The 14,285-nt window shown below is 36.7% G+C and overlaps 1 protein-coding gene across 1 annotated transcript in view; it reads right to left on the minus strand.

Moving 5' to 3' along the window:
- Positions 1–1,216: 1,216 nt before the first annotated feature.
- Positions 1,217–14,285, minus strand: part of LOC130929395 (organic cation/carnitine transporter 2-like) — a 59,952-nt gene continuing 46,883 nt past the window's right edge. Inside the window, exons 4-10 of the mRNA XM_057856498.1 lie at positions 11,864–12,035; positions 7,581–7,722; positions 7,367–7,461; positions 4,390–4,604; positions 4,107–4,289; positions 1,557–1,692; positions 1,217–1,362 (exon numbers count right to left, since the gene is read on the minus strand). Coding sequence (XP_057712481.1) covers positions 1,248–1,362; positions 1,557–1,692; positions 4,107–4,289; positions 4,390–4,604; positions 7,367–7,461; positions 7,581–7,722; positions 11,864–12,035 — 1,058 coding nt within the window. The 3' untranslated portion in view covers positions 1,217–1,247. The remainder of the gene's footprint in view (positions 1,363–1,556; positions 1,693–4,106; positions 4,290–4,389; positions 4,605–7,366; positions 7,462–7,580; positions 7,723–11,863; positions 12,036–14,285) is intronic.

The raw sequence follows: 14,285 nt of genomic DNA on the forward strand, positions 1-14,285 counted from the left end.
AAGCAAATCACAGCACAGCACAGTGGCTACGCACAGGAGATACAATTTTTGACGGAGGTAACTACATTGGCACGACACTGGTGGGCGTACCATGTTCAATGGATGACGATCTTGGCGAAAAGTATAGCTGTCCTAAGCAGCCTGATTTAAAACTCCCCTCAAGAATGATGGGACCCCCCCCGCTCATTTTCAACTTATTATTATAAATATTCTGTAAGTTAACTTTATTGCTGACACTGAGTTTCGGGGTCATCAACATGTTGTGCCCCCCCGCCCCAAAAGTCAAACCAAAGCCAATGGTTAAAGGTGATGCAAAGAAAAATGTTGGTGCGCCTACATTTTGTGCTGCTGCATCTTAAGAAAAAAGTTAGTCACACCCGTGCAAACCAATGCAAAAAAAATAATTGTGGAGCCTTGGCAATATATATTGCTACGTTATTTTTTTCCAATATCGTTCAGGTCTATCCCAAACAAAGCTATACAAGTTATCCGGGGAAAATTCTGTTTTAATATTGCAAAATAATATTGCAATGTATCGCACCCCCAAAAATCGAAATGGTATTTTTTCCCCCCAATACCATTCAGGCCCATTTTAGAATATGTTAAATATGAATGCTGATTTTCGTGTTTAAAATGGCTTTTCAAAAAAGTGATTAAATTTTTTTGTTCCATGTATTGTGTATCCTTACTTGCACACAATACGATTAAATAACAATTGTTACAAACTTTACTGGGTCATATGTGCGTGACAGTGTTAAGCAAAGATGTTTTTACCGCTACATGCAGGATAATATGCATATTGCCTTGCTGACCAAAACAAACACTAAACAAAGATGGCAGTGAAACCTGGCCCTTTCTCCGCCCCATTTCAGAAAAATCCTAGAACGGCCACTGATAACTTTCCATCCCCAGAACTTGAAATTTCATTCTTCCTCCTGGAGAGATGATGTAAACTTAATATCCTGTTAAGAACATCCAGGGTTCACTATTCAAATACTAACATACAGTAACAGCTTTCTATGGCGAAATCTTTGACCTTTCTCTGGTGGAATCGAATCAGCTTTGTAAAAGGAAGAAATGGCTAAATGCTGCCCCCAGCAGTCTATACGCCACAAAAGTCAAAATTTTAAACCCTGCGTGGACTCCAGATTTTGGGTGCCAAAACTCGAGAAAAAAAACAACACAAAGAAATTGATGAACTTTTAATGTGTTAAAGACACTGAACATAATTTTAAAACCAAACATTGTCAAGATTCGACTTCATCATATATGTATTTGTCAGCAGAGGGCGTTGTTGCATCACTCTTAGTTGGCTGTTGCTGGGAGTGTTTAAAGCAAGAGATATTCCTTGGTGAGTAATAGCTATGAATAAAGAAAATGAAGAAACTTTTCTGTTAATTGGAACACATTTTAAATAAATCACTTTGACCCAAGTCTATCAACTATTTGAACAAGGCTCTCCATGCCAGCAACAGCTACGCCAAGTTACACAGGCAAGTGAAACATGTATTTCTGTTAATCATTATTCGTATACTGTAAAAGCGACAGTGACATACCATCCAATGGGTTTGGCTTCACTGATAAGGTCAGGAAACTTGCAGTTTCTCGTGTCTGGAAGCACCAAACTCAAAACAGCCGTCATGATGCTTAATGAACCAAAAATAATATAGGGAAGAACTTTGCTGTAAACCCCTGCAAAGATAATACAGATGAAAACATATATTTATTTGTTGAAAACAATATCAAGATAAAAAACATGAAGTACACCAGTGATTTTAAAGTGTGATACAAGTACTACTGGTAGGACTTGGCCACCCTTAAGTCGTACGCAAATGAGTAGCTGCTTTTGTACAGTTTAGTTGTATTCAATGAAAAAATTTAATTACAATGAACTTGCATTTAAAGGGAACCTATGACTTAAAGACTTGTAGGCTCTAATAAGCCATGATTGCGCTCTTTTACAAAAATACATTATTAGAAACACATAAAATATTGCCATTGATTAAAAAATTTATAATATTTAGTACGTTTTGACCTATGGAGGGCGCCATGTTTTTATACCTGCAATGGACACTTGGAGTGATAATGTAGATTGTCACCCGACGAATACTACCGGTGTTCTGCAAATTCTTTCCTATGCAGCGGGACGTGCTACATTATGCTCAGTGCGCTTGCGCAAGCATCTGCATGCATGTGCACATCGGTTAAAAGCGGCGAGTACTCACTATTTTTGTTTTTATTGAGTTTTTTATTATATTTTCATTGCCTCAAAAATACGTTTTGCATGTATTTCCCTCTCATACTTTTAACCAATGTGTTTTCTTGTGATAGTTTTAGAGCAAGGTGTTGATCTGTTGACAACATTAGCCACATAGTTTTTTAAAAACCCTCCTTATATGATATTACCGCATTTAAGTATTTTCTTAAGGCATCTTTAGTATGTTCTGTCTGTATGCATCTAAACAAAACAAGCTGAAAGCGCACGGTAGTACTTTGGGTGTCAAATTCTCCTCTTGTTGGACATTTCGTCGGTGTAGCATATTTTGGCAGAACACCGTTTTGTTTCCTACTCACATTTCATCCCGTCTTTCCCGTTCATTTTGCTTTTGCTGCTCGTTTTGTGAAATATCGACACATGCTCATTAATGTTCCTCTCGGGTTCAGATTTAAAGGATTGAACAGATGACATATTTATGTTGCTAGAGTCATACTCTGGAAGCCCGGTAGCGTAACCATGTGACGTCACCGCCCTGCGACGTCAACAACAATGGCGACCTAATAGTTAAACTAGTTTTACAAATTGTATAAAAACGAAAACATCAAGAGGGGTTTCAATATCAAACTATTTTATCTTTTAAGAACTACAAGACTTTCTATCCGTGGATCCCTTTAAGTTTTAAAGATGTATTGTGTTGACACTTTTATTTTGATATTTAAAAAAATTTAATTTAGGTTCAAACATTAATGCGTCATACAATGCTTAAAATTTTGCTGCAAATCTTTTGAATTTATAATTTATTCTTATAACAGCCGGAAGTGGGTGAAACTTATGGAAGGTAGAGGTGATGTATTCAGTTCTGTTTGCGTTCAAGATAACTCAAGAAAGAAAAAAGGGATCGTTATTAAACTTGCAGGATATGATTGTAATACAAAACAGAAGAGGGGAGTAATTTTGGGGGTAATGAGGTCAAAGGTCACATAGGTCAATATGTTTGTGTTCTAGACAACACAGGAACGAATAAAGGGATTATTATCAAACTTGCGGGATATGTTTGTAATATGAAACTCAAGAAGGGATTAAATTTTGGGGTTATGAGTAGGTTGTGAGCCAATTTAAATCAAATTTGCTGGGTAGAAAGAGTGATGAGATTTTGGTGCATTATGGGAGGGAGCGCACACTATGCCAAATATGGCGATGGTTCAAACTCGGCTGCTTAGATGGAGATTTGCTCTCAGAGTTCTCCTATAGTATTTTACAGTATTCTTGTTAATACAAATGTTTTTCAAGTAAAATATTACATATATTTTTCATTCACATTCCAAACCGCTTATCCTCATGAGGCTTTAAACATTTTGACTATTATTTTCTCCTTATATTTGGATTCCCATTCTTTTGAACACAAATATTTTTCATGTAAAACATTACATTTATATTTGTTTCTTCATATTTTTTCCCCTCTGTCTTTAGGGAAAAATTCTGTTGAGTACTGGCTTTCTGCTGATAGCTCAATAAATAAGTTTTTAACTTTAAAAAACGACTTCACGGGTAATTAATAAAAAAAAAGAAATAAATAAATAAAATAAAATCATCTTTTTTGCAATATGACACTTTTAGGAGTATAATATCTGTCTCATATTTTATGAACACTTGTGCCTACAGCTCTGCTGTATTTTAAAGTTGGTAATTATACTCATACTTTAAGAGCCAATTGCTTTTTCAGATGGTACTTCTCAAAAGTTCTAGTAGTGAAGTATACTAAAGTATAAAGTCGTCTTTAATACTTTAATATCCAACTGACAAAGCTTTGTGTGCGCTGGAGTTATTGTTTTTCGTGATAAAAGGTAAATTAAAAAAAAAAAAAAAAAAAAAAGTCATCAACACTTGCCCATGTAGATGACGTAAGGACATATGATAGTGCCTATGCGTCCAGCGGTGGCCACAATACCCAGGCCTGTGTTCCTGACCACAGTGGGGTACAGCTCAGCGAAAAACACAAAGGCCATGCAGTAAGCCACGGCCACACCTAACTTCCCTATCAGGACCAACACCTGGAACGAGACATTCATGTCTGCAAGAAAGAGGGATGAAAAAGAAAAACGAGCCATGCCCTGATATACAAACAGTATTGAATAATTGAAAAGCTCCAACAATATTATTAGAGTACAAACCCTCGGGGACCATTTTAACGGCAAGGTGTGTTATTCCAGAAAACATCAGTGTGGAGGAGAGCAGAATAGGTCGTGGAACTCTGTTTATCAATAGCCATGTGAGAACATTGGCTACTGCATCAGTGGCTGCTGAAACTAAGGAATTGAGGTAAATATTTCCTTTCAGGTTACTTGTATTGAGAGAGATCCCATAAAACGCCATGGCTGTCACCAACCTGAAGAAATAGAGGCAAATGTGAATGAGCATGCAAGAAAGCCTAAGAATCCACACAGTTGTGACTCAGTTTATTATTGTATGTACACTGGTATTAAAAGTATCTGAACCTTTTGGAATTTCTCACATTTCTAAATAAAATCACCATCAAATGTGATCTGATCTTTGTCCAAATCACACAGATGTAAAAACAGTAGAGCAGAAACGAATACTCGAGCAACTCGAGTAACTCGAGTTTAAAAACTGATCCGAGTAATTTTATTCACCTCGAGTAATCGTTTGACAGCTCTAGGCATCACGTTTTGCTCGGACTACTTTTAATGCGGGACAACGCGCTGACATCAGAGGAAGAAGAAGAAAAAACAAAAAAACAAAACTTACTGCAACCGACAGCCGCTACAAACAACGCCAACGTTGCTAAATACTAGACCGCACGATGCTACTTTGGTAGGTAGTGTCTGATGTCTGATCATACATGTGATCTCATAGAGATCACATGTATGTTGAACTAGATGCTAAATGACAGACTCGGCCGTGTCTGGGCAGCGTTAGTAAACAGCCGACATCTTAAAGCAGTAGAGCGCTAAGCGCTAATAAAGAGCGCTAAGCGCTAATAAATAAAGATTAACGTTTATGTCACTAACTCAAGTAAGGTTAGCCCTGCGGAAGGCTAGGTTTCTATTAATTATGAGCACTGTCGATGGCTAACGTGTCTTACATACAGGCTTTAACATAACATAGCGTTGTGGAGTGATGAGGGTGTAAAATAAAAAATCAATAATGCTAACTATCAATTTTAGCTCAGTAGTCATTGCTGGATAAAACACCAAGTAGCACTGGTCCGTAATGTGCTCCAATACAGCCTGTATCATACATTTATTTTGAACACTGCAAAATCTCAAAATCCTATCAGGACTTACAGTTTAGACTAACTTAAAACTTAACTAGAACTTAAAAATGGCTTGACACAAATAGAAATTCAATTGAAACACTTGGGAAAAAATCCTAACTTTTAAGTGATGTGTGTTATCAAGCGTAACGGCATTTTTAGGTATACACACACACATATATATATATATTTTTTTTTATCTAAAGGTTTTTTGAGTGAAAGCAGTGAATTAGTCTTTTTTTATTCTAGTTACATCTGAGAAGCAATTGTTGGCTGTTTTCAACAATATATATCGAAAATAAAGACATTGACTGAAAATGGTTAAAGATTAGATGAAATGTCTTGTTTTCTCAAGTATATTTATAATTGCTCTTCACCTAAAAATATATTTGTTTTATCCGATTACTCGATTAATCGATAGAATTTTCAGTCGATTACTCGATTACGAAAATATTCGATAGCTGCAGCCCCAAAAAACAGTGTCTGCTTTAACCAAAAAACACCCAAACATTCATAGGTTTTCATATTTTAATGAGGATAGTGTGCAAACAATGACAGAATGGGGGAATATAAGTACGTGAACCCTCTGCCTAAGGAGACTTAAAAAGCAACTTAACCCAATTCTTACCAAACAATTTAAGGGGGAGTTTACATGGCGACTCTGTGACACAAAGACGCAATGACTGTGTTACGGAGTGGCCTCGCATGCATATGGTGTCTGCAAAGACGGAAGGCCAAGACGATAAATTCTGAATCCTGCCTCCAAAGTGGAAGAATTTGATTGCGGGGGACTGAGGGGGGCTTTCTCCGCATGCATATCAAAGGCTCCCGCAGCGCGAGACCGCGTCAATAATGTCAGCACTCGTACACGTCACATTGGGCGTGCGCAGCGGTGCTACTAAACATTAAAAACAGCAAATATGGCGGAATGTCGGGGATCAAGGATTATTGATTTGTATAAAGCTGTGATTAAATGTGATGGTGGTTCACTTACTTATTTTTTCTCCTTTCTGTCATTGTTTGCATACTATCCTCATTAAAATATGAAAACCTATAAATGTTTAGGTGGTTTTAGTCAAAGCAGACACTGCTTTTTTTCATCCGTGTGATTTTGACAAAGATCAGATCACATTTGATAGTGATTGTATGCAGAAATGTGAGAAACTCCAAAATGTTCAGATACTTTTTCATACCACTGTAAATGTCTAATCTTTGATGAAATGAGCATATAAAGGTCAGCCACAACATTCTGTAATTCAGGAGCATTCGCGTGTCAATTTCTCAATGCTCAGGCTTGCCTGCACTTGCTGGATTTGTAAGTAACTGCAAATTGTGAAATAATGGACACGTCATTTAACCATTGCTGTCAATGAAAGAAATAGACGAAGTAGATCTGCCCTAAAAGTGAAATGTTTTTACTTTGACCACACAATAACTTTGGCATATTACCACTAACACTAAAACAAAAGAACCGAATCAAAAAAATTGCTGTTGTTATAACTTCCCTAATGCTATTTCATGTATTAACTGCCTGCCACTGACAGTGATAGCCCTCCAATAAATTTTGACTCAGAATTTTAAGAAAAATGGACTGCCGCTGCCCACTAAGTAGTCTGAACTCAAAATTTTATGTGAACTAGATTCAAGTTCAAATACATATGTGATGAATACAACCAAGAGGGATTCCTACCTGAGTGACATGAAAGACAACTGATAAACAGCCTTGCTAACTATGCTGTTCTCAAAGCCCTCTTTTGAACGCATCAGTAGTGAGGCTAGGGCAAGGGGCATCCCCATTAACCGCAAAAAACGAGGGATCACTGTACATGTAAACAAAAATAGTAAAATTGGAGTGTATGCAAGTTTTACATTACCATATGATAAAGCCGAGAGCTGTAATGTTCCTCAGGTTAGCGGTGCGTAGCAGGTCCATAAAGGTGTACGTCTGCTTATTTTCCCCTGGTTTTTGCTGGATCAATGAATGGTGTGAAAAAACACAAAACAGTTATTTTGCACACCGTGCAAAATGTTGATGCCAAGTTTGAATATCATACAGAAAGCATGAAGAGTAATGAAAGCTATACACACCACTAATCCTGAGCCCTCGCTAGGCTTAAATATGACGTCAGGTGCGTGGACTCTGTTTAATTTGGCAGCTCGGCGTATAACCAACTCAGCCTCCTCCATCCGATTTTTTTGTAAAAGCCAGCGAGGAGACTCAGGAATCACCCTGCAGGTCATGAAACGCATTGTGTTGCTTTCCATAAATCGCAATGGTACAATTGAGCGTTACATTAGAAATATTTCAAGGAATATCACATAAGAAAAATGATATGAAACATATCACTTCTCGACAGCCTCACTTCATGAGGCTAAAACAGTGTTATTAACCCTTTAACACCGAACGTGTCGGCGGCGACAAAATTAAGAATATCATCTTTGAAGCCTCGTCATGCTGTAATTACGTCACCCACGTGCCGCTGGTTGGTCTCATTTGAAAGTGCGTAACTTGAGGTCCACGCCCGTTTTCACTTGAAGTCAATCGACCAAGTAAAACGGGAGATAATGTCATTTGAGTTTTATAGTTTTATTAAATAAGTATTAAAACGTTGCATGGACAATCTGTTTATGTCCAGATTGCCATCATTTCTTGTACTTTTTCAAAACCAAAAGCACCACATAAGACTAGATATCCCAGGAGCCATTGTGAGGTCAAGAAGAACGGGCGTAATTTGAACATTTCTAATAAATTGCCGAGCGAGGCGCCACCTAAGGAGAGGGAGGTGAGGTAGCAAGTGACGGCTGGTTGGAACGAGCGAGCGACTTTGAACCGTAATGAATCGAAAACTAAATTTAGCCCAAGCTAATACATTATTTCAACAACCTCAGCAAGAGGATGGACCAGATTTGTCTTTGTTTTCTTCGGATGAGTCAGACAGTTGGGAAGAGTGACAGGCTAACAGCGCAAACGGACAAGTGAGCTGTATGGTGTAGTGTATGATGTAGCCGTTTGTCTTGTGAAAGGGGGAACTGAGCGGCATGCCTGAAAAAATTGAACTGGTTTATTAAAGACTTTTTTTCAATGTTATATTTGATTTTTTTTTTCACTATCAATCTTTTCAATTTGTATGTAGATGTGTGTTCGAGAAGCTTGAGTGCATTTACAGTATATACTTTTGATAAGGTGATGGGTACCAAAACCTTTTTTGTGTGAGATGATATATGTCATGTGAAAAAATTAGGACATCCCATTAAATGTTCAGTTAGTTAATAAGAAATGTTGACACATCGATGTCTGATCTTGTTTTTCTTTATCTCTGGGAAAGAAAGTGATTTAATTGCAAGTAAACAACAAAAAACAACATTGTTTTACTCAATAAACCAAATATATCAACAACAATGCATATTCTAACTGAGAAAAAAGTAAGTTGTAAAGCAATAAAACTGCAACAAAAATGAATGAAATGAATAAAAAAAAACATTTTTATAATGGTTCAAAATTGTTTTTCATACAGATCATATGAATAACAACTTAGAAGGTAATTTGCTTTACATATAAATTTCAACCAAAAAAAAAAGTTTTTCAAATTATTTTTTTTTCTTTGAAAGTTTTTTTTTTTTTTTTTTTTTTTTTTTTTGATTGAAGCAACATTTTTTTGGGATTAAATGATTTAGACAGAAATGTCCTACCCATAATATGGCCCAAACACAAAAAGGATTGCTTCAATCAAAGAAAACTTTTTCGATGAAAAATTAAGTGTTCAAACGCAAATTTTTCAATCTCAAATATTTTTTCGCATTCAAAAACTTTTACCATCTTTGAAATTTTTCTTTTTTTTGACTGAAGTGATTTTTCTTTTTGAAAATATATATTTTTTGAAGCAACTTATTTTTTGATTGAATAATGACAAAAATGTCCTAGCCAAAATGTGGCCCAAACACAAATCAACATTACTTCAATCACAAAAGTTGCTTCAATCATAAAAAAAAAACTTGACTTCAATCCAAAAAAAAAAAAAAAAAAATCAAAGAAAAATAGCTTTCACATGCAGTTTTTTGAGTTTCTAATTTATTTTTGCATTCAAACACTTTTTTTTTTGATTGAAGCGACTTTTTTTGGGTTGAAAATATATATTTTGATTGAAGCAACTTTTTTTTTTTTTTTTTGTGTTGAAGCAACTTTTTTTTTAATGAATAATAAAGACACAAATCTACTTCCATATAGCTCCGCCCAGGGGATACAATTTTTGACTGGGGTAACTACATTGGCACGACACCGGCGGGCGTACCATATTCAATGGATGATGATCTTGGCGAAAAGTATTGCCTAAGCAGTCTGATTTAAAATTCCCCTCAGGAATGATGGGAAACAAAAAACTCTCATTGTCAAGTTATTATTATAAATATTCTTGTAAGTTAATTTTATTGCTGACACTGCGTTTCGGGGTCATCAACATGTTGTGTCCCCTCTGCCCCAAAAGTCAAAGTCCGCCTATGACTTTGAGCTGTGAGATGTTTGAGGGACTTCTTGCATGTACAGCCCGTTTCAAATCACCCCAGAGCATCTCAATTGGATTAAGATCCGTGCTTTGACATGTACAGCCCGTTTCAAATCACCCCAGAGTATCTCAATTGGATTAAGATCCGTGCTTTGACTCGGCCATCCAAGGACTTTCTTTCTTTTTAGCCAGTCCTTGGTGGATTTACTGGTATGTTTTGGGTCAGTGTCATGTTGCAGGGTCCAGTTTCGCTTCAGCTTTAATTTTTTCACAGATGATCTCACATGTTCCTCAAGCACCCTCTGATACACCATATAACTCATGGTGGATTCTATGATGGTGAGCTGGCCAGGTCCTGCTGCAGCAAAGCATCTCCAAACCATGACACTTCCACCTCCATGCTTACCAGTGGGTATGAGGTCCTTTTCCTGAATTGCTGTATTGGGTTTACGCCAAACATGTCCTCTGTTCTGGAGTCCAAACAATTTAATTTTAGATTCATCTGTTCAAAGAACATTATCCCAGAAGTCCTGGTCTTTGTCTACATTCACTCTGGAAAACTTGGAGAGCAAAGATTTCCTCCTCCCATGAAGGTTAAACTTGTAAAGTCTCTATCTGATTGTAGAAGCATGCACTTTCACATCAACAGTAGCAAGAGCCTGCTGTAGATCCCCTGATGTCATTTTAGGGTTTTTGGAGACTTCTTTTAGCATCTTACGGTCCGCTGGTTGTGTGAACTTGCTTGGACGACCAGACCTAGGCATGTTGGCAGTTGTTTTGAATGTCCTCCACTTGTAGACTATTTTCCGTACAGTGAAATGGCTGATTTAATATTCTTTCGAGATCTTTTGAAATCCCTTTTCAGACTCATAAGCGTCTACAATCTTCCTTCTGAAGGCCTCAGACAACTCCTTTGATCTCACCATGATGTTTTCTCTGACTTCAACAGTCAGTCACTGTTGAAAGTATTCTGCGTTGAGGAGTGGGGCAAACTTTCTTCAGACCGATGTCGAAGTTCGGTAGACGGCTACAAAAAGCGTCTCACTGTTATTAAGTTATTACAGCCAAAGTGGGTAACACTAGCTATTAGGTAGTAGGGTGTCTTAACTTTTTCCTCAGTTAGAATATGCATTTCTGTTGATATATTTGGTTTAATGAGAAAAACAATGTAATTTTTGTTGTTTACCTGAAATTAAATCACTTTCTTTCCCAGGGACAAAAAAAAAACAACAACAAAAAACAAGATCAGACATTGATGTGTAAACATTTCTTAATAAAGAACTGAATATTTAATGGGGTGTCCTAATTTTTTCACATAACTGTATATTCATATATACGCTATTTTGCACTGTTGGTATACTGTATGTAACCTGTTTTGACCGTAGTATGTGTGAAGGCCAAAAACGCCTTTGACAATACCTGTTGTATAAAACTATTCAGTCTCATTCTTTTCTGTTGAATATTTATCCTAACAAATTGAATAAATATTATAAAGCTTCAAAACGGTTCGTCGAGCATGTTTGGTTGTCAATGGCCCAATGGGACATCAATATTACAATTTTTGACTATATATCTTGGGATTTCTTTGCCTTTTTGGGTCCAAAATGTTAATTATAATTGGTCAGTGAAGAAAAAACAGTTTGGACAGGAGGGTTATGGTGTCCTGAAAAAGGGACCCAACTAGGCCATTGTGAAAAAATTTTCCTTTTAAATATAAAGGCAACATCAAAGGCATGCAAATTCAGACAAAACAGACTCAGGTGTTAAAGGGTTAAAGAAATGATTTAAGAAATATATACCCGGTACATATGTTAACCACATCTTGTGATATGGTTGAAAGCTGGGTGTGATTGCTGCTAGTGGCGTACTTACCACCAAGTAGGGATGAAGAGCAGGCCTGGGATAGCACAGGCAACTAGGAGCAGCCTCCAGTCTCGTATAAAGTAGGCAAGGAGTGGCAAAAGGGCATAACCCAGGCTAAAAGCAAGACTCTGACCTATCAGACTGTAGGTCAATCTGGCAGACTTACACAGCATCTCAGACCCTGACCAAGATAGAAAGATGCAATATGAGTCTCAGACAATCCTTTTATCCTTTCCCAACTAAAGATAGATAACGTAAACCCCTCCTAATTAATTACCCTTTACATGTGTACATTTTAAAGGAGTTAAATTTAAAAGTTGATATCGAGCCAAGAATTTGGAGAAAATATTGTGGAAGAATATTGTTTTTCTGTGACTGTACTAGGGCTGAATGCTTTTAGAAAAAAATCTAATTGTGATTTTCTTTAAATCAAGCTTCAGTGCAAAAGTCAAAAAGTCATATTTACAAACATGACATGGAATGACATTATATCATTAAACAGCTAGAGGAGCACTCTAAGAGCAGACTTAAACCTAACCTAAGCAGTCAAATTCAAAGCATCGCCATATTTGGAAGGATAATTAACTCATTTGCTCCCAAAAACGTAAAAATACGTTCTATTTTTTATTGTTTCAGTGTGCCAAAGACGTATTTATACGTCTTTTATGTTTTTTTTTTTTTTTTTTTTTCCCAAAAAAGACATCTCTGGGTCGTGATTCAATTTAGCTCCAAAGCACAAAGCTGAAAATCCATTTTAAAGCAATAAAACTGGCCACTGGAGGGCAGTAGCTAGTAGATTCAACGGCAACGGACGGCTAAGCGGCACGGCCAGGTGCCGGCGGAATACAACCGAATGGATGCGGACGACCGGGCAGAACAACCTGGACCACTAGTGCAGTGGACGATGCCTTTGAGTCCGTGCTGCTTGCGAGCAGAGCCCGCAGAGAAAAAAAAAATCATATTTATGAGACAGACGACAATGAGGGAAAAGTTTAACCGGCTGTTGCGGCCAGAACAGCGTCATCTTTCAGTTAGTTATGTGTAAATAAATTGTTACAAAAGCTCTATTTGTCTTGCTGTGTATCTTATTTTGTAAAAGGAAAACATTATTCAGATGTTTGGGATGTAACTAAAGCAAAAAAAAGCTGTGTATAAGTCAAAGTTATGGTTGAAATGTATGCTTTCACAAAAAGGTCCATTTCTCCGTTTTTTCATCAGAAATTGGAAATTGCTCAAACTAAGCTATTTTCTAATGCTGATTTCTAAATAATGGAAAAAGATAGGAACAAACTTTTTTCTGCTGGAAGAAGAGAGTCTAATCTTTCTTTTGTTGGGTTCCATGTTTATATAGCAATAGAACATGGGCCTTGCAAAATCAGTCAAAATCCAGTAAAACGGCTGGGAGTGAAGGGCCTTGCTCCGGTGAAAATCGCTGGGAGTGAATGAGTTAAATATGAAACAAGTTATGAAGAAATTCCTTTTCTGACCTCTGTGACCTTTGACTTCTTTACCTGAAGACGCAATGTATTTCATAATACATACAGTACATATCCTGCAAGTATGTCTTTCCATGTATTTGTTTTGGTATTTCTGTTTGTTTATCTACAGTATACTGTATGTTTGTTTTCAAGATCACTCAACCAAGAAATGGATTATTATCAAACTTGCAAGATATGTTTGTAAAATGAAATGGAAGAGATGGTTAAATTTTGGGTTCATGAGGTCAAAAGTCACAACAGTTAGAAAAGGAATTTCGCGATAATTTAATAACAGACTATCCTATTTAACTCAAATTTGCTAAATTGAATTTGACTGCTTGGGCGGAGTTCTGCACTCTTAGTGCACTCCTGTAGTTTGCTCTTGATTTCTTGAGATTTATGACTTTTTTGTCTTAACCTTTCCTGTTCAGCTTCTTAGACACGTAAAATAGGAATATGAGTGTCCTTAAGGTCTGAACAGTCTAATGCATGAGAGTTTGATATACGTACTCCCAATTTGGTTTTTCTTTATGTTTTATGCATTAGGAGAAAGCGAATGGGAAGGGGTCAGGGGAAAAAGACAAACAACAACAAGGAATAGGTTTTTACATACCTATGCTACCAATGAACATACAGTGGTATGAAAAAGTATCTGAACCTTTTGGAATTTTATCACATTTCTGCATAAAATCACCATCAAATTTGATCTGATCTTTGTCCAAAACACACAAATGAAAAAACAGTGTCTGCTTTAACTAAAAGCACCCAAACATTTATAGGTTTTCATATTTTAATGGGGATACTATGCAAACAATGACAGAAGGGGGAAAAATAAGTAAGTGAACCATCACATTTGATATTTTGTAGCTTCAACTGTCTGACAGACGGCCTCAGGTTTTCCAGGAAAAGATCCTGATAAACTTTTGAATTCATTCTTCCATTAATGATTGCAA

The sequence above is a fragment of the Corythoichthys intestinalis genome, chromosome 14, assembly GCF_030265065.1.
Source record: "Corythoichthys intestinalis isolate RoL2023-P3 chromosome 14, ASM3026506v1, whole genome shotgun sequence".
NCBI lineage: Eukaryota > Metazoa > Chordata > Actinopteri > Syngnathiformes > Syngnathidae > Corythoichthys > Corythoichthys intestinalis.